General features: G+C 34.8%; 1 protein-coding gene across 2 annotated transcripts in view; it reads right to left on the bottom strand.

Moving 5' to 3' along the window:
• LOC117400450 (V-type proton ATPase subunit H-like) overlaps nucleotides 1–25,412 on the bottom strand; it is a 69,513-nt gene extending 44,101 nt beyond the window's left edge. Inside the window, exons 1-9 of one of the 2 annotated variants that reach the window (XM_034000446.2) lie at nucleotides 25,303–25,412; nucleotides 23,929–24,076; nucleotides 19,907–20,006; nucleotides 19,716–19,805; nucleotides 12,253–12,366; nucleotides 7,606–7,710; nucleotides 6,736–6,783; nucleotides 4,598–4,695; nucleotides 3,911–4,103 (exon numbers count right to left, since the gene is read on the bottom strand). In XM_034000446.2, coding sequence (XP_033856337.1) covers nucleotides 3,911–4,103; nucleotides 4,598–4,695; nucleotides 6,736–6,783; nucleotides 7,606–7,710; nucleotides 12,253–12,366; nucleotides 19,716–19,805; nucleotides 19,907–20,006; nucleotides 23,929–24,032 — 852 coding nt within the window. In that variant the 5' untranslated portion in view covers nucleotides 24,033–24,076; nucleotides 25,303–25,412. Of the gene's footprint in view, nucleotides 1–3,910; nucleotides 4,104–4,597; nucleotides 4,696–6,735; nucleotides 6,784–7,605; nucleotides 7,711–12,252; nucleotides 12,367–19,715; nucleotides 19,806–19,906; nucleotides 20,007–23,928; nucleotides 24,077–24,367; nucleotides 24,546–25,302 lie in introns of those variants that run through there. The other variant, XM_034000445.3, reaches the window with a different exon arrangement.
• Nucleotides 25,413–25,623: the final 211 nt, after the last annotated feature.

The raw sequence follows: 25,623 nt of genomic DNA, 5'->3' as shown, positions 1-25,623 counted from the left end.
AATGTAAAGAAAAATTAACCAAATTTTGACTCCTCTATAACTTTTGACCCCTTGACAGCGCAAATCATTTTGCCATGAACAACCCAGAGCACCGAGTTTAGTGTAAATTGGAAATAAAATAGTAGGGTGTTACCTGAGTGAGCCAAACCTCTTTCCAAAGCCAATACACTGCTTAAAGAATGGTCTGTATGCTTCTCTGACTTGGTTTGTTCAGATTCTAGGTGGTGAGATTGTTTCAATAACACAGTTGAAGTGGGAAATTTTTTTCTCTACACAGCAGCTGTCATGTTTAATTTCAGGAGAAAATATAATACAGAGGTGATGCTTTCCCCAAGCAGTGGGTTAACTGAAATGTAATACTTGGATACAAGTAGGGCTTCTGATTTTCGGTTTTAACCCTTTAAGCAGAGCTCGACACTAACGGTTGCCACAATTTTGTTCATTATAAGATCAGAACCTGTCTAAACATAAAAACAGAACTTAAACTTACTTCTACTGCTCCTCTCTCGCTCCCCACATGGACTGAATAATCTGATTCGATTAGACGTGCATGACGTTGATGGAAACACAACGTTCTCACCATTATCTGTATAAACTGTCCAGTTTGGCCCAGTATAACTGCATATGTAAAAAAAAGTCAGAAGAGGCCTTTTCAATTTAGATTCACACCTTCCAAAAAACCAAAGGAAAGCGGTGATCAACGAGAGGACTGTATCCCCTCGACATCATCAGTCTCTGCTGTGCCACAGTCTGCTGGTAAAGGGGATGCAGCGATTTCGTATGAGGAGAAACGGCAACGCAAATTCCAGGTTAAGTGGAAAGAGGAGTTTTCGTGGCTTGGATACAATGAGGATGATAACAAAATGTTCTGCAACATGTGTCGAAGCTATCCTACATTGGCAGAGACTGGAGGTCCTTTCTTGATCGGAACCAAACATTTTAGAAAACAAAATGTCCAAAAACACCATGCCTCCAAACATCATCGTGAGTGTGCAGGAGCAAAGAAAATGTCATTGAGTGTGTCCAGTGCTAAGCCCGAAACGATCCCTGACCATCTTATAAAAATGGACAAGGAGCTATTGGCACGAGTCACTAAAATTTTTAATACAGCATACATCATGGCAAAATCAGAACTCCCATTCATGAAATATTCTGAGATTGTTAATTTGCAAGTGAACAACGGACTTGATGAAAGTGATGCTCTATATCACAATGAAATGTTCAATGTTTGTTGGCCTGGGTAAGTGTGTCAGCTTGGTAAATAAATTATGCATTTTAAGAAAATAGCAATGTTTATTTATTTTTTTAATTTTTTCGGGCAACCTAAATTTCACTCCGGGTAACCTGGATTTTTTTTTTCTGGTTGCCCTGCAAGGCAACTGGAAATAAAAGTTAGTGTAGAGCCCTGCTTTAAGGATCGGGATCGTGTTAACACAATCATACTTAAGTGGGCTTCTAGGACCGTGCTCGTGCAAACACTCGTGCATTCACTTCATTGAAACAAACTTCCACTAACAGAGAACACAAAAAATACCTGTACAATGCAGTTGCGCATCTTTCTTTTTCCTGCCATGTCGACACATAAGCTGCATGATTTGCTTTTTTTCTATTGGGAGTCGCTGTGGACCAGGGATTATACTGCACACGTTGTGTACGTGCCTAATCACGCGAGATGTGATCAAATTCAAATTCAAAAACAGCTTTATAGGTTGTACAAGTCATTGCACTTGATACAGTATCGTATTACATGCAGTTAGTTTGCCCCGAAATGATTCTTAGAAGCGGATTGCTTGATACTTATAAGCGGCGTATTTTAGCATGGTTAGTATAGGAATGACTTGGTCCCAGTGGTTTTGATGATCACTATATGCAGTTGTGCACTGTATTAGCAAGTTGCTTTAATTTTGCACCTCAAGCTACATAGAATGGGTTCTGAACTTGTGGTCCCTAATGTATCCATTCTATGTAATGCCTGCAAGGTCAGTATCTTGGTTGCTTACACAACATCTCTGAAAGTAGATGTTGTGTACATAATATATTATGTATCAACAGTCTTAAACCATATAACAATGACAGGCAATGAAATGTGTATTTTAAACTACAAAACAAAGCATTCTCATGGGCATAATCAAAGTGGAATGGCAGATTAAATGGTCTGTATAGTAGAACCAATGTGGCAGCGAAATGACCAATATCTCTACTGGGTCTACTCCCAGCATATACAGTTTCAATAATTCATTAACACATGGAAATGAACATTTGACAAATAGTTTAAGAAGCAATGGTAACAATTTTTGTAACTTCCACTCCATTCTGTGCTTTTTACTTATATTTTCCAGTCAGTAAATCAATGGCTTTAACATTTCAGTGAAAACGAACAAAGCACTAAAACTAAATTAAAAACATCTTGAAAGCCGTCTGTCTTTTTATTATTTGTTTCGGCAGTGAGAGGGTTAACTTCCTCTCCCTGCCTACACGTGTAGAATGCAGGTTGTTAGGAGTGGAGCATAGTTAGGAGAGAGCTGGAGAAGCTGAAAGAGTGCTTTGTAAAACGATTGCTATCTACCCTTGAGAACCTGATTAGGTACTTGTTTCATTTGATTTATTTGTTCCTGTGTTATGTTTTGAAACCCTTTTGTTTGGTCCATGTGCCATTTTTTATTTGAAAAGCACTTTGTTTACATTTTCAGGTGAACATTTACTAAAATAGACTTACTGCACCGTTTAGGATTTGTAGTTTCATTTTCTGCAGGTTCATTAACAAACACTTCCACAAATCAATGCCTACAGGTATTAACAGAATGCACACACTGTAGCAGATATAAAGGTATACCAAGATGTAATCACTCCCTTTCACTGTCTGCACAATCAAAACCCCCACCATCACCTTAACACTGTCTGTTTTCCTTTCAATAATAATGATTTACAACGATGTAAAACTAAAGTATATCAATGAAAAGATCCCTTAAACGGCTGCAGTCCCACACAGGGCATACATCTTAATAACATCAAGCTGTCTCTATTAAAAAGAAACCTACGCTGGTAGCCAGAATGTGAGGAGATTTTGATCTTTAGCTGCACTTCCAATAATGAAAAGCAGTTGCAATTAGTCACAAAACAGACAATATGCAATCAGTCACAAAATAGCTTATGAGAGAAAGTATTTAAATACTAGAATAAAAAAAAAGGTTTAAGACCAATGCTATAACAGAGTGGTTCCAACATACCTTAATCCCAGGTAACATCTATAACCTTAAACCTCTAGTTGCATTCATTCACAGCAGTGGCAGATCTATATAATGCCACATTTTAACAGGGTTTTTCCACCAGGAGTATTCCCAAGGGTGATTTACAGCCCAGTTTAATAACATTTCTACATAGAATAAAATGCAGTTAAATGAGTTTCTATCTGGCTTTTCAAATCAATGGTGTTGGCATTAAGATCCCAATGCGGACAAGATCTTTCTTTATAGGTTCCATGCAGCCTGTAACTTATCACTGCAAATTATTCAATTTCTATGGGTCAAAAATTAATTAAATCAGCTCTACCTCTCAAATATGTTTGTAACTCTTGGTCTCATTCCAAGACCACAGGATAATTAGAGGTAATTAGAATTACACATCAGAATCTAAGAGATTATCAGGCCCACAGTTTTGTTCCTTGTCAATCTGAGGGAGCTACAGGTGTTGTGTTTAAGTATGCTAATTTGAAAATTCACATTAGCATACTCAGCCAGAGTGCCCCCTAAACACATATACCTTCCTCCAGTTCATACTGATAGATACAGTTGTGCATTCAGTCATCTTCATCCAGCACTTTTTTTGGGGGTTTAATATATGCACTAAAATCCACAGACACACATTGACTGACTGTCCCATGACCTGCTTGATGGATGACAGAAACGCTTACCCTAAATCCTGCTAGAATTATTCTGGTTACTTTTTCTTTGACTGACTCTTGGAGGATGTCTGACAGAGCAGGGACCACATTGTGTCGGCGGAGGAATTCACACATCTGAGGGCTGAATGCCAACAGCCAGATACAGAAGATCATCTGATACTGGAGCTGAAATCCACACTTATTGCTCAGGACTGCCATTATACTGAAAAATTAAGAAACACCTCCAAGTTTCATGAAGCAAACATTTAACACACTTAATATCAAACATCTTACTATTCTTACAAAAAAAATGTTTTAATAATGTACCATAATCTCTATAAATAAAATACAGTCAAAATAAATGCTAAAAACATCCATCTTAGAATGCTTCATCAAAAAAAATGACCCACAGCCATTTTTAATCATGTGTTTCATGACCTGTAATTGGTAAAACAAAAAAGGTACTATAGGTGACTGGTACTTTATCTGTTTCCAAAGCTTTCATAAACAAGAGGCATCCACCCCCCTATTTTTCACATTATTACCAATATTCTTTTGAAAGCATGAGGCATTTCATCAGGAATACAATGTTGACGTTTTAATGAAATGTTCCCTGTCAATTCACATGAAAGTATGGATATAATGTGTCATTCAGCACTTGTATTACACCTAGGTTTGGACTTCACAAATCTCAGGGGTTAAGGATTACTTACTTACCAACTGACCCCATCAGCTTCAACCCATGCAAAACGGTACTCATTAACCCTGAGCATCAACTGTAAACACCCAGCAACACACTGCACATACTGGGAGCTCTGAAAATCAAGAGGAAATTAATATAAATTCAGTAAAAAATTGTTACAGCATGAAAAACTACAAAATCCACTCACAAAAACATGAAACTGTAAGTACATGAAAGTAGGGGTTTCCAAATAATAATTATAAAAGTTCCTGCAACAAAAGGTTAAAAAGATGTGGTAGTGAAAGGGTTCATTTTCACTGGAAAACACTTGTAATGGAACTGCACTGAGAGAATCATAGAATGCAGCAGTGTATCTAATATTAAGACAATAACTAATGGTGTTCTCTCTCTATAGCGAAGAAACTTAGAAGTCACTCAACCTCAATATTAGGGGTATAACGATACAGTGGTACTCAACTCTGGCCCTTGAGATCTAATCCAGTCCAGGTTTTTACCCAAACAGGTTCTAATGAAGTTAACAGAAGCTGCTGTGATGCAATGAACTAATTTAGGACCTGGAATAAAGACCAGGACTGGAATAGATCTCGAAGGCCAGAGTTGATCTCAAAGGCCAGAGCACAATACAATATGTGTCCTGACACATGTGATGGGCCAGAAGGGCTACTTGTGTGATGCATAATAAGATTTATACAATCATTTAACAATAGACTATTGTGTTTAAAAAAACTAAAATGAAATGATAGGGAAATTATATAGTAAAACCTACATTATGCTTTTGGTCTAGTAATCACAATAAAAATGATACATAGCTCTATTGCAATTCATCAATATGCAATGAATCATTACACCCTTACTCAAAACAGACATATTTTGTAATGTCACAAACAATTTAGCATACAGGATTTATGTAAAACTGCAAATATGATGTCATTACCTCAAATGATTTATAAACATGAGGCTTTGACACAGTGTGGAATCCGTTTTGTAAAATTACTGGCATGAAATACCGTAGTTAAGATTTCTTGTATGATACCCACAATCTAACTTGACCTACACAATTCACAGAATACCGTTGTGTGCAAAGCAAATTAACCAAATAATTTTAGAAAATTGTTTTCAGATTAAATGAATTTTAAAAGGATCTATAACTAACAAAACAGTTCTAATCAATCTTACCTAATAGGTGACACAATCACTATGTAGGTCTCACATTTTCCTACTTGTAAGACACCATTATTGTAAATGCAATTTGATTATGTTTTTTTGATTTTTACAGTGTCTCTGAGTACATACTTCAGACCTGCTCTTTCAACATCTTCTGATACAATATAATATTAGCAGAAAAGCCATGCAATGAGCACAGTGGCATTACAATTATACAGGACTATGGTTTAATTTAAGACTGCATTAATTCTGGAACACACTTCATGAATAGTATCACCCATAATTAAATCACTTTTGAAAGCAAACATGAACAGCTACTTGATATGTGTAAGTAAATTATACAAGAATAGCAGTCCAGATGTACTGTATTCTCTGCACTATGCTGAGCTACACACCAAATTGCATTCAGTCCTGTCAGATGTATTTAGCTTAAAGGAAAGCTTAATCAACTAGTAAATGTAAACTTTTAGATAGACATATATTGTTTTAATATTAAAACATGGATTTAAAAACAGTCCATTTTCTTTAAAGCAACCCCAAGCTAAACCCCAAATTACTATAAAAATAATCCAACATTAAAAAGAAGAGTAAATATTACATTTTCATACAGATAATGACATTTTTTTTTCTTTTTTTTCTTTTTTTTCTTTTTTTTTAAAGTGTTGTAATAAAGTGAGGAGTATCCTACTCTACCCACACTTAATACTTGTGATTTCAGGTGAAAACTATATCTAATTTTGAATTAGTCAGTGCTGAAACACCAAATTTTTAAGCACTTGTTAAAGTTGCTTTGCCCAGCATGACAGCTGCAAAACATTACCCAAAAGATATAACACTGGAGTACTGGTTGCCAGCGACCATTTTAATATCTCTGGTGCACCTGTATCTTACAGTCAATAGACAAGACACTTAAATACACTGCAATGCCACTGTGTACTCCAAGTCATTTATATTTTACAAAATAACTTTAGGACGTTTAAATACTTACATCACCTGGGGAAACTGTTCCAGTTTCAGTACCTGCAGCACGCAGTTTCTAACAACAAATAAAAATGTCTGGGTGAAAAAAACAAAATGTGCTATATATGCTAAGTGCTGGACATAAATTTGCATCCAACAATAAAAAACCCACTAATTTTAATATTAAAAAAAAAAAACTATAACTACTGTTGCCAAAATATGAATTAAGTGTTAACAATAATTTACTTCATAAATACAATCATTGTGTAGTTGTAAATTATCTACTGATCACAATCAAAGGTGGATTGAACGGTCTTACGATATTCATAACTGTTTCCAGCATGATACAATTATTTGTCAACCTTTTTCTTCCAGGAGTTAACAGCAGTGAATGAATGACCAGTAAATGACCAGTTGAGGATTAGAATGGGCTTGACAAATACTTGTATCACCGTGAAAAATATGCGTTTGATCTATTGATACTTTTAGTTGTGGTCAGTAATGAATGTACATAATGTGGTCATGATATTTATGGAGTGAATTCATGCTTTTAAAAGTAATTACAAAATTATAGATGGATATAACAGACACAATAAATGTACTGGCAACAGTAGGTCCTATTCTCATTTATAACAAAAAATAGAATTGTGTTAAAGTGGGATTTCCACGTATGACTAGTACTGTGCTATATATATATATACACTGTGTGTATATAAAATAAAAAATGCACACACATACACATACACATACATATACATCACGTTACATAAGAAAATCTGATAAAATCACTATGGGAAAGGACTTTTTGAAACACTGAAATGAAAGTGAAAAATGCCAAAAGGATGCGTGTGTTATTTTTTATTATGTTGTTTTAATACAGCACAAGAAAAAAAATTACCTGGGAGCTTAACTGAGTCTTAATCCAGTTGAAGTAGTAATTCAGATCACTACCTTCCATCAGTTCCCTTCCCCAGGCTGCCAGTTTTGCAATAATTCTTGCAGCCTGGAATACAGAAATTTGAAAAAATAGATCAATCATGCACTTTTTTTTTTTTTTTTTTTTTTTTTTTTAAAGAAGAGTTCTTATACAATAACTATAACTAAACCCTATATATGTCAATATTGAAAGATTTACATCACTAAATGGAATAACTCATGGGTGCTCGTTGTCAGAAATGTAATGATTCTGTGTAATTTCTGTAGAACATAATGGTATGCTTGGGAAGTTCTTCCTCAGTGGGGCATGATAAGAGGCTGTTAGAATAGTAAGACACTCCTCGATAAATTCCTTTAAGAACTCCCTGATCGGTATGAATTATTTATTTTTAGGATATTGACATATCTTGTTGGAAATGCAAATTTTTTCACAAGGACAGTAAGTTAATCATACAATCTTCAATCCTGAGTGTGTGAGAGGTTTCCCAATTCAGGGTCTAACTATCCATCTTGATGCCATGTGTCTCAGGTTATTAGGCTCACCTGTGAAATAATTCAGTACAGAAACTACATTTTTCAAATTACGAATTTCAGGTAGTGTGTGGTTCCATTACAATGAGAGACGCAAAAATTATAAGAAGCTAAATACTGGCATTTCAAGTGGTTTTTTAAATCTTTTCACAATAATTACAGTTTATCGAGCCTGCTGTTTTGTGTGGTGTTACACTCCAGCACAGCATAATACAATTATGCAAAGCTGAATTGACGTGGTCTTTCTTAAACAGGTCTGCAAAGCCCTTGGCAGAACACCTTAAAAAAATGAGTTTGTTAAAGACAGAAAAGGTGTGCAAAATGTAATAGATAGACAGATAGAGATAGATTGGGTACATCAATTAAATTTAATCAGGAGCACTATACCACATTAGTGCAATAGGTGATGGGTCTAAAATAGAACAGTAATTTGATGATGTTGATGATGGTTACCATAGAAATCTTGCAGGCAGAATTCTCAATTTTCAGATGAAAGAATAATTAATAATTTGATTTAAGCTAGCAAATAGGGATGCCTTTTTTATGCAGATTGGTCTTTATAAATGGCCAGTTAGATAATTAAAATAATGATTCAGGAACTACAATGCAGGCAGTAACCTGTTTTAACTATACAACAAGTACGCGATCAACATACTGAACATCCACCACCATGACAAGCATGACTGAACTAGAATATCAAAGAATACAAAAGAATCTCAAAAAGGTTTTTTTATCACATAGAAACCAGAGTCACATGACCACAATATTGCAGCCATCTTAGATCACAGATCAAGTAAAGACTATCTCTAGCTTAACAAGAAAACACTTCCCCTTAAGGTGATTACTAATGATGTCCACAAACACCACACTCAATTGATTTATTAAATTAGATTTATGGAAATAATTTATTTAAAGCACAGTTTAATTTCAGCTGGAGTCCACCTTGAACTGTGAAACCAGTCAATAACCGAGTTAATTCAAGATTAAGAGGAATTTGTGTTTATTGTATGCAGTCTGTCAATGTAGATAATTATAGATAGCCTAATATACACTGCTGTAGGGCTGTATTACTCATCTGGGGATGAGGTGGGTTATTCTATTGTATTTTATTTCAATTCAGTTACAATGGAATGCTTATCTTATTTTTAACTAATGAACACTTACTGGTATATACAAATACAGGCTAATACCAATTAGGTGGGAATAGTTTAGTAAAAAGATGTGTTATCCCATGGTTAAAAAAATAAATAAATACACACACCATTGTACAGCAACATGGACAATGGAAGTAGTTCCCACACCCAGAGCTCTAGATAAGGTTTTGGGTCATTGAGTAATTTACTCTCCAATTTATAAACCATCCAGATTCTCTCCAAACACATAATATTGTATTTATTACACAGATTTACCTTCCAAAAATGTGGTTGACAGATAGGTAAATTGGTAAGTTAGGTTAAGGGGGACTACGACAACGCCAAGAAATCCTAAGGACCAAGAATCCAGTCCCTTATTCACCAGTCACAAACATGCATTGCAAGTGAGTGGATTCAACCATCTTTTTTTTGTTTTTTTTAATGAAAACCCAGATGTATTGGTCATGTGTTTCTGGCAATTCCTCACATTTCTACGATAGTTAAATTTTTACAGTTTTCACTTGCATATACAGCTGAAAATAAAGGCATAAGTAAACTTCAGTAGTGCTATTACTTCATGAAACTACAATGGCAGTGAAGTAAAATAAAAAATAAAAACATGTCTGCATGGAAAACACACAAGGAAAAATGCATAACTAACTACTGTTAGTTATGCTTTATAGTTTATTCAGTTGGCCAAAGTAAGGCCTTCACAACCTATTCTGGAATATTACATTTTATGATATAACAGCATTGCAAATCATTACACTTTTGTTAGATGTAGCTGGGAATTGTGCAGCATGTGATTGGAAAAGTAGTTTTGGTATTTATTTAACTTCAATACTTTAGTAAAGTACTTTAGTCTAGGTATTGTGTTGATTTATATGATTGATTAACCTTTTAAGTTTTGACCTGTTGTCACAGCAATAATAAAAAAATAAGAACTCCTAGCAAAACCCCTGATTTGTCTCCAGTTTATTATTAGAAGGACCTGAGAATTATGATCAAGTACAGAGTTGAGAGGGCTTGCTGTATTTTTTAAATGAGAAACACTATGGCTTTATTACAGAAATAAATGAAAAAAACACAAAAACTAGAAGTGCATATGTCTATATTTTCCTTATTTTTCATGCATACTTGCATACTTAATAGTTTTAGAAAAAAATTGCAGTACGGCCACCAGTAAGTGTTGAGAACCACTGATGTAGTATATGAATATAAAAACAAGAATCTGAGCTTATCTGTTTGAGACAAGTTTGCACACACAGTCACCAGGGAGCAAATTTAAATCTTAAATGTGTATCTGTGCTAGTGTATGTGTGAGAAATTACTAAGAAAAGCCACAGAATATCATTTAGAACATCATAATTTGATTTTGTTGCAAGTTCAGCAAACAGAAGTTCATTTAAGTGTGTCTCACAAAACATAAGGCATTAGCATACACCATGGGGGCTTGTTGAGGAATAAAGAATAAAGAATGTGCTGCCCCCAACTGGAAATATAAGTTATTGAGGTTTGTTGACAACAATGTATAAATCCATATTTTCCTATATATTGTGGTAGTAACAAATAAAACAGCATGTACAATACCCCATTGGGAAGAAATCTCCCGTGAACGGGAAATAGGTCTAGTTGAGGCCATAAGTACATATGTATGTACATCACACTTCACATTTTTTTCATATGCAGTAGTCTCCGCGTATTGGAACACCTCCTAAGAGTACACTTTGGCTGAGGGAACAACCTTGTGGTCAAACAGAATTTTCCCCATTGTAAATGCTCCGCCTAAAGGATCAGGAAGTTCACTTAAAAGGACACCTTTTTGGCACAGATAGCAATTTGTTGCTAACTGAATAAAAACTGATACAGTACTGTTTTGTAACCTAGTATATCTCATCATCATCATCATCGAAGTCAAATGGTTTATTAAATCTTTTCGAAACTGACTTGTCATGGCACGAGTAATCTACAGCTGCTGCTGCATTTTTACCGTATGTAGGGGTGTTTGTTAATTTAGTTTGTCAGTTAGTTTATTATTATAGTTTATTAATATACGCTTGTGTAGTGCTTTGGTTTGGTTTCCTTTACTTTTTTTATGATGGCCATTGTTGGCCAAATGAGGCAGACTGCACTTGCAGTTCTCAACACAACCTAAAAAATTTGTGAAAAACCCAGTTTAAGAAAACTGAATGATATCAGTAGTGGTGCAATGCAACACTGGAACGCAGATAGAAACATTTAAATGTACCCTCCCGTATATTAATATTACTTAGGTTATTTGCATTTGGAAGGAGAATTTCTCTCCCTAAAAGAAAACTACACAAACCCAAATTGCCCAAAAGGTACTACCAAAATAGCACCAGGAAAAGTTGAGAATTATTTGTATTTTTCCATGGAAACCACGTCACTGTTTCACTACCTGCACTCAAACTGTTTATAAAAATTATTCCCAATAAGTATGCTTCAGTCTGTAGAAGGAACACCACATTCTTACTGCAGAACGAGTGAGAGGTGCTGGAACTGCAAATCAAAAAACGAATTATAAGATCTTAGAAATAAAAATATAACATTTAATCTTGCGTGTGACCTGTTTGTATTTTTAACTGGAGTATACAAGCATTTTAAAGTGCTGGGTGAGGACTGTCGTTTTATAACATCCTCATTCTCAACAAGGGATGTATTTATGATCTGGCACATTTGCATTATTTGCATAATGCTGCTATCCATTTTTGAATGGTGATTTAGTATTTTTTGTCACTGATTTAGGTTCACTTTCAGATGCTTGTAGAGGAACCATATCCATTAATGCAGAAGTGGCTTGAATTAGTTGGATTTGTTTATGGTGTTGAATGATTTGATGTGTTTTGCACAACCAATATAGAACAGACAGCTAAGGAGACAGTACAGACTGCGCATCACATCTGTTCTTCCAAGCAGTTACTTACCATGTGAACAGTGAACAGATCCTGGCGATTCAGCATTGGCAGAAAGTAGGACCAGGCCGTGTTTTTAGTTCTTTTGGCGTAATCAAAGAAGATGTTAACACGCTGATGGTTTTCCTGTGGGTGAAAAACACAATTAAGCATTCATGTCTGACGCAATGGTAATTCATTTGCTAGGTAATTAGTGGCAGCAAGAGTTATGCGTCCCGAGCTGTGGAGGATATTATAAACCCTGAACTCTGACTGGATGAGACAATCCGCAGAGTAATATAATGCAGAACAAAGGACTGCTACAACAACTATTACTGACCAGACATGGCATTTGGCCTATTTACTAAAACAAAACCTGCCATTTTATATACCATATAAGTAAGTGTGTAAAAAAAAAAGGTACAGAGAAATGTGACAGCAGGACAGACAAGAACAATAGCTGTTTTATTTATTTTTTTGTTATTGTTCTGTTTTTTGGTTTTTTTTTTATACCATTGAATGTTTCAGAGCCTGCTATGTAATGATAAATAATTTTAACTTGCATATGTTATAAAATGTTTTTTGGGGAATTGTACTTTAAACAATAAGGATACAAAATAAGATAGTACACACTACTCCTGATGGAGTGCAATGAAACAAGAAGACAGATTGAGGAAGCTGCCGGAACATATTTCTGTATGATGTTCTAGAAAACTCAAGCTCGGATAACCTCACATTTCAAATGTATCTCTTTAGTAGTTGTTGCTTCTTACAGAATGTCTTTTAAAACGTTAGATCCTGTACTGAGTTGGCAGTAAGAAAAATGTACTTTAAATTTCACTTGAGAATAGCAAAAACATTTTATATGAAAATTAAATTGCAAAACTTGTTTTAGTTGTCCTTCCACAACTGACATTTTAATTAAGGAAAGAATATACAGTGTAATGAAAAACAGAACTAATCCTCCCCCCTGCTTTCTAATTCTACAAAAGACCCTTTACAAACAACCGATATTTATATCTAAAACAGCTTCAAACATTACAGTATATTTGTTATAAGGTTGTGCAACAAACACTTTCTGTTCCTATTTGTATGTCATGAGATGTCACAGCAAGTTAAACAGATCTGTCTGTTTAAACATCATTGATCTCAATGGATTAAACATATTTCTGAAATCTCTCTCTAACAATATAATATGTTACACTTATTTGTAAGTGACTGGGATTTTACAGTCCAATTTCTGAAACTGAAAATACATCACAGCCAAAAACTCCACAGCTGCCAAATTGTTTCTGATATAAATTTAGAAATCTACATTTTAATGCTGTAGCAAAGTGGTTTCTCTTGGAATAGATCAATAATTAAATGTTATATGGTTGAAAGATGCTGAAAAAGGAAAACATGTAGGTTAACTTATCAACGTTTCCAGTGGACAGATATTCAGAAATTTAGTGGCTCATGAGAACTTCATAAATACAATATTTCATGCCTCCTTAAGATTGGGGGTCTTGATGGCAGAAAAACTAAAAATACGCTATCTGTACCATACATGTGTGCTCTTTCAGATCATTTGTAATTCATTTTGTTATATATTTCAATTTTACACCACCAGTATTTTTTTTTTTTTTTTCAAGCATGGCACATACACACGCACCATGCGTTCATGTGGTAAACTTACTTTCTAATCACCCTGTATATTAAATCAAAAGGCAGTTGAATAATCCCACTGGGGCTTACCAATACCCTCCACTGTGGGATCTAAATTTAGAGAACAAGAGGTACAAATGTATGTTTTAACCACAAACGTGGATCTTTTTACATGTAAAAACATTCTATACTGTTGGTTTTGGGTAACATATATAGTTACCTCCTCGTTTTATTTTATTTTCAACTAACCTGTTAATATTTATGTCTCTACATAGCCTATATAGTTAAATGATCAGCTGATAATACCTCTTCAGCCAAAGAACCAGGCACGGTCATTTCAGAGCACCGTTACCATAATGTAACAGTATGTAGCGTGAGTTTTGTACTAAAGCAGGGTCAGCTGTTGCAGGGAAAACAAAGTTTATTTCTCAAACTGACCATTTAAAAAATGTGAAAGTGAACGCACAGAAATACTTGGGACTGTAATCAGGAAGTGTACAATGTACTGCGGCTTACTTGATGCAGTAAACAAAATAAAAAAAAATGCCATTTGCTAAATTTAGCTCTCAGATTGTCATATATTTTCATTAGCACAATGTGCTTGGTGTGGATATCGTAAATATAGCAGAACAAACTCAGTGCAATTTAAACTTGTTTTTACTGTGTTACATGCTGTGAGATCAGGACTTCACTAACACTGTGCATGGGAGCTGCAGCATGCTGTCAGATCAGGACTCCACTAACACTGAGCATGGGAGCTGCAGCATGCTGTCAGATCAGGACTTCACTAACACTGAGCATGGGAGCTGCAGCATGCTGTCAGATCAGGACTTCACTAACACTGAGCATGGGAGCTGCAGCATGCTGTCAGATCAGGACTCCACAAACACTGAGCATGAGAGCTGCAGCATGCTGTCAGATCAGGACTTCACTAACACTGAGCATGGGAGCTGCAGCATGCTGTCAGATCAGGACTCCACTAACACTGAGCATGGGAGCTGCAGCATGCTGTCAGATCAGGAGTCACTAACACTGAGCATGGGGGCTGCAGCATGCTGTCAGATCAGGACTTCACAAACACTGAGCATGAGAGCTGCAGCATGCTGTCAGATCAGGACTTCACTAACACTGAGCATAGGAGCTGCAGCATGCTGTCAGATCAGGACTTCACTAACACTGAGCATGGGAGCTGCAGCATGCTGTTCCAATATTACAACTGGACACAATTAAGGTGCGGTCACCAACTCCACACACACTCGCAAAATATTACAAATATAAACATGCTGAGTTAATTCCAGTCATCAGCTGCACAGATTAACCACTCAGCAGAATGAGGCAACAAACAAGTGAGTACAGACAACAGACCTGATTGTAATGGGGGTAGGTCTCAGTTTTACAACAGCAGTTTAAGATTGCATATAGTTACTGGTACACCTTGTGGTCCCTGCTGGAAACATTGATACAGGAGATGAAAAGGTTGAAAACCACTGTACTACAGTAAATGTTGCACTATAGTTGGTTTCTATAAAACAGCACTGAAACTTGACAATTTATTTAAGCTTCACACTGAACAAAGACTTTACTTATTGTATGTACTTTGATAGATTATACATTCTGCCAGAAGCAAATTTAGCAAAACGCTGCTAAATCAATAGCATGTGACATGTTTACATAACTTAAAATGCATAATATACATTCACTGATGGGTGGATTTACTAAATAGTGGTATTAGAGGTTGCGCTACACTAAAACCTGCATTTTATAAAGCTTGACGTTTTTACAACTGGTATTGCATTATTCATATTGCATTTCTGTTCAACATTTCAAACACAAAATACAGTGGTTACCATGAAAAACGATGACCAGTTTTTTTTATACAAAGCCCATCTCTCAAATATTACAATTTATTGGATTATTTGTAGTGTTCTGCGTTTCCGGTTTATTCCGAATTTTACCAAAAGATTACAGGATTTTTTTTTAAAACTGGATGTCGGTTTTTACCGATTTATACCCAATGTTTGTCTATTATTCAATATTTTCCCAGTAGTATTTTCTAGGAAATACACAATATTTTGATCAAAATGCTGTTTTATTTTGACTCCGACACTGTAATAAGTAGCCCTACACTGTATCCTAGTATACAGCAGACGTTCAAACGTGGTTCTCTGTCACTTCAAACACCTTATCACCTGATTATGTTGGCCAATCAAAGTCTGATTATTGTGGCAATTGCTGGGTATAGTAACTACTAGCTTGATCAAAAACTAACTTTAAATATTTACACTAAAATATAATATTTTTAGTGGATGAATAATGGGGAGAAAACATAAATCAGTTTGTGAATATTCAAAAGAAAACGAATGCTTCGAAGTATACAAAAATAAAAAATATCAGAAGTGGGTCAGACGAGGCAGAGGATGCATAGCGCTGCAAATACTGCTGCATTGAGATACATGTTCACGCTGACAATAAAAGAACATACTGAAAAATAAGCGGCACATTAAACTAAAACAATAAAGTGAACTGAGAGACAAGCAATTCATTTATGTGGCTTTTACACACGCTTTAATAAAAAAAGCACAGAATGACGGTGTTAATGAGAGAATTATTGCAGAGGTATGTATTGCGGAGGTATGTATTGTGACAGTACTGTCTGTCCGTCAGTTAAACACTGCCTAAGCCAACAATCTTAATCTTAAATATTTGACAGAAAATGATGATAATAATAATAATAATAATAATAATAATAATAATAATAATAATAATAGGTGATAGACAGTAAAATCATTTTTAGTTGGAATAGAAAAATGTTTATTTGCATGTTAATAATTATATGTAGTGAAGATTGAAACAAAGGTTTAGACTACCAATTAAATCAGTATAATTAATAGTAGAAAATGCTGAATATCTCACAGTTGGGTAGAATTTCTATGGAAGGTTCCCAGCCCAGAATAAAAGGAGACTCTTACACTCTAAATGAGGAGGGCTATCCTTGACTGTTCTTGCGAAATATTATTTGGCTGCAAGGCTATATTCAGTGCAATACTGGATTTTCAAAACTGTTAATGTCAGATGTACCCACATGAAACCATTTGGAAAACAATATGACTATTACATCTACTAACTGGTCCCAAAAATATGGTTCAAATATTTAAAATAAAAAAAAGTTATGTTACAGACATAGAATGTCTTTTATAATGTTTAAGCGATGTTGGGATTGGACAATGATTATTTAAAACTGGAGAACAAAGATACTTCGTCCACAAAATAGAAAAAGCTTGACATCAACACACTGAAGGACATTTCTGAAAATGGCACACTGTTATCATTTGACATAGCAAAGGAACTCTTTCAGTTCTTTCAAATAAGACAAGTCCTCAAAATGACCACAATATAGCCTACACACTAATGGAATACATCCAAATAGAAGAAATATTATTGCTGCATGCTAAACCATAAAAAAAAGGCTATGCAACTGCAGGTCGCAAATTAAAACTAAAGCATAAAAAATTGGAAAAATTGCCTGTTTATAAAAACAATACAGTATTCCAAAGCACTTTTACAATAATAATGTAAAAAAAAATAAAGCCCATACAAACATCACAGAAATAAGAAACAAGCAAACAGAATGCATACAATTAAAAAATGAAAGAAAAACAAAGCAGACATTAAAAATCGGGCAAATTAGCAGGTCACAAATAAAAAAATAACATGACAAAATGTATGCAATAAAATAAATAACCGAATGCTTTATATTATAGCCTAGTAAAAACAGGTGTGCGGTGTCTTTAAACACTGATGTGATATTAAGTAACTTCGCTTTGTATTATAAGCTTTCACAAATATTTTCAGCAAATCGAGAGATCTTGCTAGGGACGCAGAATCGATGAGGGAGGCAGTGATGTGTGCTGTTTTTCATCAAGTCTGCCGGATAGTGTTTCGTTCATCCAACCGTGTCCACCACCGAGTCTAACACTGCACTGAATACGTTGGCTTTAATATCGAACCCTCACATGATTTACACCAAACTCTTAAAAATATTCAGTAATTTAAAATAAATAAATAAATAAATAAATAAATAAATAAAACTGCATCACCATTTGTTGAAACAGCAAAAAATGTAATTAATTGGAACGGGTACATACATCTGAAGTAAGCAAATCACAATCGGACGTGTAGAAAATCTGTAACCAAGCAATTATTAAAATGAACAGGATACCCTTAGTGTACATAAATATACATTTCCTCTCTTCGGATCTGTAGATTTGTGTAGCCTATAGTACTGACAACTACTCAAAATCATCCCAAATTGAATAAGGTTAATTGCAAGCAGAAATGCACTCCAAACTATGGAATTAACAGCATTGCTGTCATATTTTTTGTACATTTGCTGTAAATTCTCCAGTTAATAACCGATAACTAGGTAGTAAATAGTGTCGGGTCAGGAACCCTGATGGGTGTCTTTTTTTTTTTGAGTACTCATGCAATTTAGTGCATTTTTGTGCTACAGTAGGAAAAAAATATAGGAGGTGTAAAGTAGAAACTGATTAGCTTAATTTGTCATAGTACTGTATGTAACCAATCTGTTGCTGTTGTCTTTATTTTAAAAAATGCATCAAATGCAGAATAAATGTTTACATCTTCAAGCTTTATACAATGTTTATATTTCTGACTATCCCACACAAGAAACTCTCCTGTGATGAGACTGTATTTCCAAATTGACCATCAGTAAGGCTCACGAGTTATTTACTACATCCTCACTTTTTAAGGATTGGTCATACACCACAGACGTACAAGTAATAACTCAGTTTCTATTTGCGGACCTGGAAAATATTAGTGAGCGGATATGTATATTACATTCAATATAACTCCAATGATTCACAACAGAAATTATTATTATTACACATGACTGTCAGAATCTGCAGTCAATGTGGTTGCCAGCCACCATCGCCACTTTCTGAAGCACCTGGTTTTTCACGGAGGACCTCAAGTCAAGTCTTGCTTAGCTTAAGAAAGCCGATGAGCTCAGTCACAGTTGTAGTTTTTTCTTTGACCTTTATTCTAAGTTGGCGGGAATCACTACCAATGTCCCTGATAAACATATGAACATAAGTCTGCTTAATTTATCTAAATAGTGGTTTACCTAAATACTGTGACAGCAAAAGTTTTATAAAATCGGACCAAACCAGACAAAACTGTAATAAACTAAATCAATTGAAACAAATGTGTGTGTGATTCTCTTTTGCACTTCAATTCTCTCAAATTAGCATTTTTGAAAAAAAACACGTTACAAAACATTTATTTTAAATACCAAGAGAGCGAAATTCTCCCCACCACTTAAACGCCTTATGTTGTGTCATTCACCAACCACCTCCTGCCCCTGTTGACTGGCATGCTTTGCCAAAGGCACTTCTGAGATCAATATGCATAACAGATTTCCTGAAAATAAGGCAGTAAGCCATGTTTTTAGTCTGTTTTGCATTTCCTGTACCATTTCACAAGGAGGGAGAAACTGTGCCCACCCCTTCATTGGATTGTTTCCTGACAATAACCAATTACATGCTTCCCTAAATGCCTGAGGTGTTCAGCAGAAGAGACTGCTCAGGTGAAATTACCAAGGTAAGGCAGGTAAACTGAGAACTGGTACCAGAACTAGTCTGTCTTAAAATGAAAATACATGCACATTTGAAACCTATATAGCTAAGGTGAGTGTAAACATTGTAAGATTAATATCGATTCTGTAGAATGACTTATTGTATAAAAGGTTTGAAAGATTTATTTCACAAATGTCTCATAGTCTTGATAGATTACATATCGCATAAATAATTAATAAAAGACTGCCATCTTACCTGAAGTGTATCATCGATCAAAGTCAAGATGTACTGTACAGTTTGCTCCTTGGAGATATGAGCCATAAGGTTGAGGAACGTTTTTGCACACTGTGTTGGAACAAAATAAACAGTCACAGTTAAAACAGAAAAGGAAAGGTAAAATGAATCATTAAAAAAACAAACAAAAAAGACTAATGTTTTTGTTTTACCTGGTGTCCTTCATTAGTCAGTATGGTGTGCTTCTCTTCAGAACGAGCCATTTCAAACTTCTTAATAAACTCACAGTCCTCTCCGGAAATCATTTGGCCTCTGAAAACACAGTAGATAGTGTCAGGTGTGGTTACTTTATATTGTGGAGGCCCTACTTCAGGGCTGCCCAATACATTTTAATTTGATGGGAGCTTTAACACTGTACAGCATGTAATATGTAGATTGTCTTTTGTTGTGGGTAGAAGTAGCTAAACAGGAGAACTCCGAACAACCGAACACCGAACAACCGAACACCAAACAACCGCCTATCAAATCAACCATGCAGGTTCTCGTGGGCTTTTCTTTCTCTATGGCAAACACTCATTGTGCGTTTTTACCGTTCTCACAGCAACACCAAAAGCGTAAAAAAGCAATGCAGTCTAACAAGTGCAAGAGAAAAGGATTTTCTATCAATGAATGCAATACCTTATTAAAACACTGCTCTTTTTTTCCCCTCACAATTGTGATGAGCTGTATAATAGGCAAAAGTCAAACCCGGTTTTTATAATGAACTATCCCTGCAAGGCAATCATGATATAAAGTGGGTCCATCTGCATTTAATTTACCAATATTTCATTTTATTTTGGGGTTACATATTAAATGAACAGATCATGTTTTGGGAGGCTACAGGGCTTGTCCCAATTATTGCAGTTATGTGGTGTGAACTGTATGTGTTGAAATAAGCTTGTGTATCTTTTGCTGAGAAAATGACAGCATTTGTCCATCATATACAGTGTGAATCATGTATGTGGTAATACTGCCAAAATAGCTCAAATAATTGTCAGTGTGGTCAGTCCAGCGTCTTGCAAATGAAAGCCTGCACACTTAAATTCAAAAGCAAAACAGGGCTCCCGAACAAGAAGTTTGAAAAATGCAGAATTACAGGCATTTCTTTTTCTTTTAAAAACAACTTTAAATGCAACTTTTTTAAACTAAGTGATAAAAATAAATAAAAAAACATACCCTGATTACTGTATGTACTTCAGCATTTTATTCTAGACAACAAAACAAAAAATCAATAGCTAATGAGTTTTCAGCCACTCACTCTTGGACAAGGAGCCTACCAATCACTCAAGTACTGAAGTACACAATTAGTGACCAAGAACTGGAATACTGAAATTCTCACTTCTAATACAGTAATAACATCCAAAAATTGTCAGTTCTTTTTTCTTAACTTACCTTCTGAAAACATGAACATAACAAAACTTGAAATTAATGAAATTTCTGTCAGTTGTTAACATTATTGAGACCAATTATTCCAGGGTTTTTATTCTTGTTTATTCATGATAGATGTGAAGTCTGACATAGGTATATTTTCATTTATTAATGATGTGGAAATTATTTATGCAGTTGGCAAGTACAGTAGTATACTAGCCACACAAGGCCGCGTTTCCATGCAGATTAGAAAGTCGATACTCTCTCCAGTGTCATTATTTATGGGACGTAGCAAGCACATAACACAGTCTATAAGAAGTGTGTGTCTAAAACACTGTATGATTTTAAAGGGTGGGTAAATCACCTTCTCATGCTAAAAAGCCGGAAATTTATTTATTTTTGCATGGAAACATGTCTGGAAGACAAATGCTTACAAAGACAAATCCCGTTTGTGAAGTAACCTTGCGCAACTTTCTACTAACTGGCCGCAAGAAGCAATTATTGGCAAGCTTCTTCTAGGAAAAGATAAGCATACAAGTTTAGAGACCTCTTCATTTTGTTTCTTTCTGCGACACATTTACAGTATTCAGCATTTCAGATTATTGCCATTTGACTCATAAAAAGTGCTTAAAGTTAAGTTGTTTTATAAGCAAGGTTACAAAAAATACTGAAGCTGCTACTACAAAAAAAAAAAAACCTTTACAATAAATACATACATCAATTTTTATGTCCCTTAGCAATAAAATGCAATTCATTGTACGCTAGCTTTAAGTAGCATGGGTACCTACGAAGGGGAAAACAATCTGTATAAATTAGCATAGCTGTATTATTGCTGCCGGCTGCGGAATGTTTGTGCACAATGCGAGCCGAAGATTACCCTCATCCGCCCCCTCCCCCCTCCCCCCTCCAAATGTATAAATGGGTAATTGTATGTAAAAATAATGTGTACAAAATAATGTAATTGTATGTAAAAATAATGTGATATCTTGTAACAATTGTAAGTCGCCCTGGATAAGGGCATCTGCTAATAAATAAATAAATATTAATGTAAGGATAGTAAACAGAGCTGTCTTCTGGAATTTTATTTTATTTTATTTTAATTATTATTTGTGTAACAATATGTCTGGGTTTTTCTTGTTTTTTCCCCTGTGCTTTTTTTTATTACATTTTTTTTGGTGGCCAAATGATGCAAGCTGCACCTTCGCTGTTTTAACACAACCTAAAAACTTAGTGGAAACCCAGTTTAAGAAAGCTATATGATATCAGTAAGTCGCACAAGGTCCAACTTGGAACACAAACATGTAAATATAGCCTCCAGTATTTTAAATTAGGTTATTTGTATTTGGATCGAGAATTTCACTGGCTAAAATAAAACCACATGGAAACACACACAACCCGAAAGTACTGCCAAAATAGAGTGAGAAAAAGGGAAGGCTTATTTTTATTTATCCATGAAAATTGCCTCAATGATAATGATTTATTTTTTCCATCAGGTTTAACAGCTAAAGAATGTGCATTAGTATTTTCAATTGTGATACACAGTAACATGACATTATCATATTTCTTATTTGTGAGTCATTACCATTTTAAGAATAAATGACCGATCAGTCTTTCTTCCATGATTCAAGTATCACATTGTTTATTAAATTAATAAAATACTGTAAATTGCTGAAAGCCACATAAGACATGTAAAGTAGGGCTAAAGTAGAAAACGTTCTTACAGAATTCAGTTTAAAGGGCCAAACACCTAAATATATTATGGCTACATAAGATTAGAAGTAGAAATAATTCAAACAGCTGTCACAGCAACAAGACTCATCTCATGAATGAGGGAAAGAAAATGAGCTGAGGACTAGTTGGAGTAAACAGCTTCAAGATACAGCCATTGCTTGTACCAACGAGGCCAGCCAGTTCCTAATTAAACTGGCTGGCCTAGTTGAAAATGTTAACAAGGGTAAAGAAATACCACAAGTCCCCTCAAAAGCTTATGAAAGGGCGAACAAAAGCATTGAACAGAGAATTGAAATAAAGCTGAATAAAACTAAATCTAAAAACTATTTTTTTTTTTTTAATTCAGTGCTGCAACCCCCCTTTACCTGCTAGTTGATCATTATATTTTACTTAAGATACTGCATTAGTAATAATATTGTAGTTGGTAGATATTTCTAATTTACTATGAAAAATGTAAAAACATATATCCGCTAAATTTGTTTGGTTGTTGCAAGGATTGAATAAAAGTAAACTGCTTCTGAATTTAAAATATAAAAGACTAATAAACAAGTATTCTCGAATACTGGAGTCATGGAATGATCCTAGACAACAAAAATATCCAACAACATCATTTTTTGTTAAAAAAAAAATAAAAAAAAATGAAAGTGAATCTTCTACTGAATCTAACTGTAAACAGTTAGTGTTCAGAGATGTATTATGGTTCCTTACACCATTCCATGTACTTAAAACATATTTTAATCCATTACCTCACGATTCTAAATCACCACTAAATCTTCCACATGAAGCTGTACTTCACAATAACAAAATCTCTTAAACATGGCAATGCTCTGCAGCTACAGTAAATGAATTGTAACCAACACCAAATATGGTCAAAATAAAAACAAAACCCTTGTGCAGTAAGTTTAAGAATTACCTTGAACCTGGGGAAGTAACTACAAAAACTTGAATTCTGAATAATAATATTATTATTATTATTATTATTATTATTATTATTAATTATTATTACTACTGTCTGTTTTTGATGTATGTCTAACATCGGAGTGCATCACCATCTCCAAAAACAAGACAGTGTTTAAATACATTTCCTTCTACTTACTGAAGGTATGATTGCCAGTTGACTTTATTAGCACGGACTTCTGCAGCCTTGGCTGCAATGATGTTGGTTGGAACAGCAGCATCAACAGCTCCTCGGATGTCCATTTTGGGATTGTTCCTTTCCTCTTTCCTTGCTCACAGTTTTCAATCTAAAACAGGATGAAAGAATAACAGGGTCACATTACTAATAGTACTTTTTCTTCAGCTGTGCTACACAAATAAATCATAATAACGCGACAAAATGTATATTTACATTGAATACAGACAACACTGGATAACAGAACTCGGTTTGCTGCATTAAAATATTGTTAAGAACATTTAATATATGCAAAAATACATTTTAAAAAAGAAATAAAGAAAAAAAACATGTTATGCTATACTGCAGTAGTGCAATAACTGACTGCTGCTTGCTTTCTTACAACTAACTGACATTTCCTTACCTGTACAAAGCATACAATTTAGAAGTTACTTAATTATAATAAATTAACAAAACAAAACAAAAAAAAAGTATTAATATAGTTTTATCTTTTTTAAATATATTTTGTAATAATATATTTTCTTATAAACCCCTCAGTCTTAACCAGCCCTGTGTTGCAGAAATATGCAGCAGCCTGCTTCAAATAACAATAGTGACCTTCAGTGGTGTGTCCTGCTCTAAAAGCAAAAACAAATAAACCTAGCAGTACTGTGTTGACAAAACAACTACAGTAACTATCAGATGGACAGCAGTGTAGATCTTCTAAAGGTAAGTCATAACCCGCTATAATCAGATCTCGCCGGTTGGCATCTGAAAATATCTGGTTTTGGTTTTGCACAATGTTTTCCCTCTGTTATGTATATACTGTATAATGGCTAAAGCAAGCCTCTCATTTTTTGTATGAACTGCTCTCTGTACTTAAAATGAAATCCACTACAGTATACAATTTGAAATAAAGCAGTGACCTAAATTTGAGCAACATACTAGTTAGTACTGAGCAGAAAGCTCTTTACTTATCGTAAACGGGAAGTAAAACTGGAATTTTATCGTAAATATATTACGCAAGATTGTTCTGGTTTGGGGAACATTAACGGTAATAATGTAGATTAACATATTGTTTAAATACACCGTTTTATTTATTTATTTATTTATTTTTAAACCAGACACACTGCTCGTACCTTCGTGTCATTCACACAGTGGTGTTACATGTCAATATTACTACTGACTGCCTGTGTGTCCTTCACAGACCTTGCAAATAGTTCTGTTTCTCTCACAAGCATTAAAGATGCATAGATGTCGTTAAAGTACTCCGTTTCAAAAGCAAATACAAGCTTTAATAAAACACAAAATGTCTACTAACATCTAATGAAAAAAGGCCGTATTGAATGTTTCTCTTACCTGCTGTTTCTCAGCTAATAACAAACCCCACAGCGTCACACACTCGATCATGTGACTTGATCATATGATGGGGAGTCGCACTGAGATTAACCATGTGATCGAGGACAAGCGAGCAGCCTACCAAATCAGTAACAAGACCAGGCAGGATTTAGGAATACTGTACTGGTTTTCCTGATATATGCTCTATTCAAAAATTGCCTTGACCATGACCTTTGACCTCTCCTTCAGGTCAAATGCAAAACTAGCTTATAACTCCTTTTAGAGTGCAGATAGGGTAATGGTTACTATGAAACACATCTAGCAACCCATATATGCTCCTAT

The sequence above is a fragment of the Acipenser ruthenus genome, chromosome 4, assembly GCF_902713425.1.
Source record: "Acipenser ruthenus chromosome 4, fAciRut3.2 maternal haplotype, whole genome shotgun sequence".
NCBI classification, from domain to species: Eukaryota; Metazoa; Chordata; class Actinopteri; order Acipenseriformes; family Acipenseridae; genus Acipenser; species Acipenser ruthenus.
Note: the sequence above shows the minus strand (reverse complement) of the source record. Positions and strands in the feature narration are given on the sequence as shown.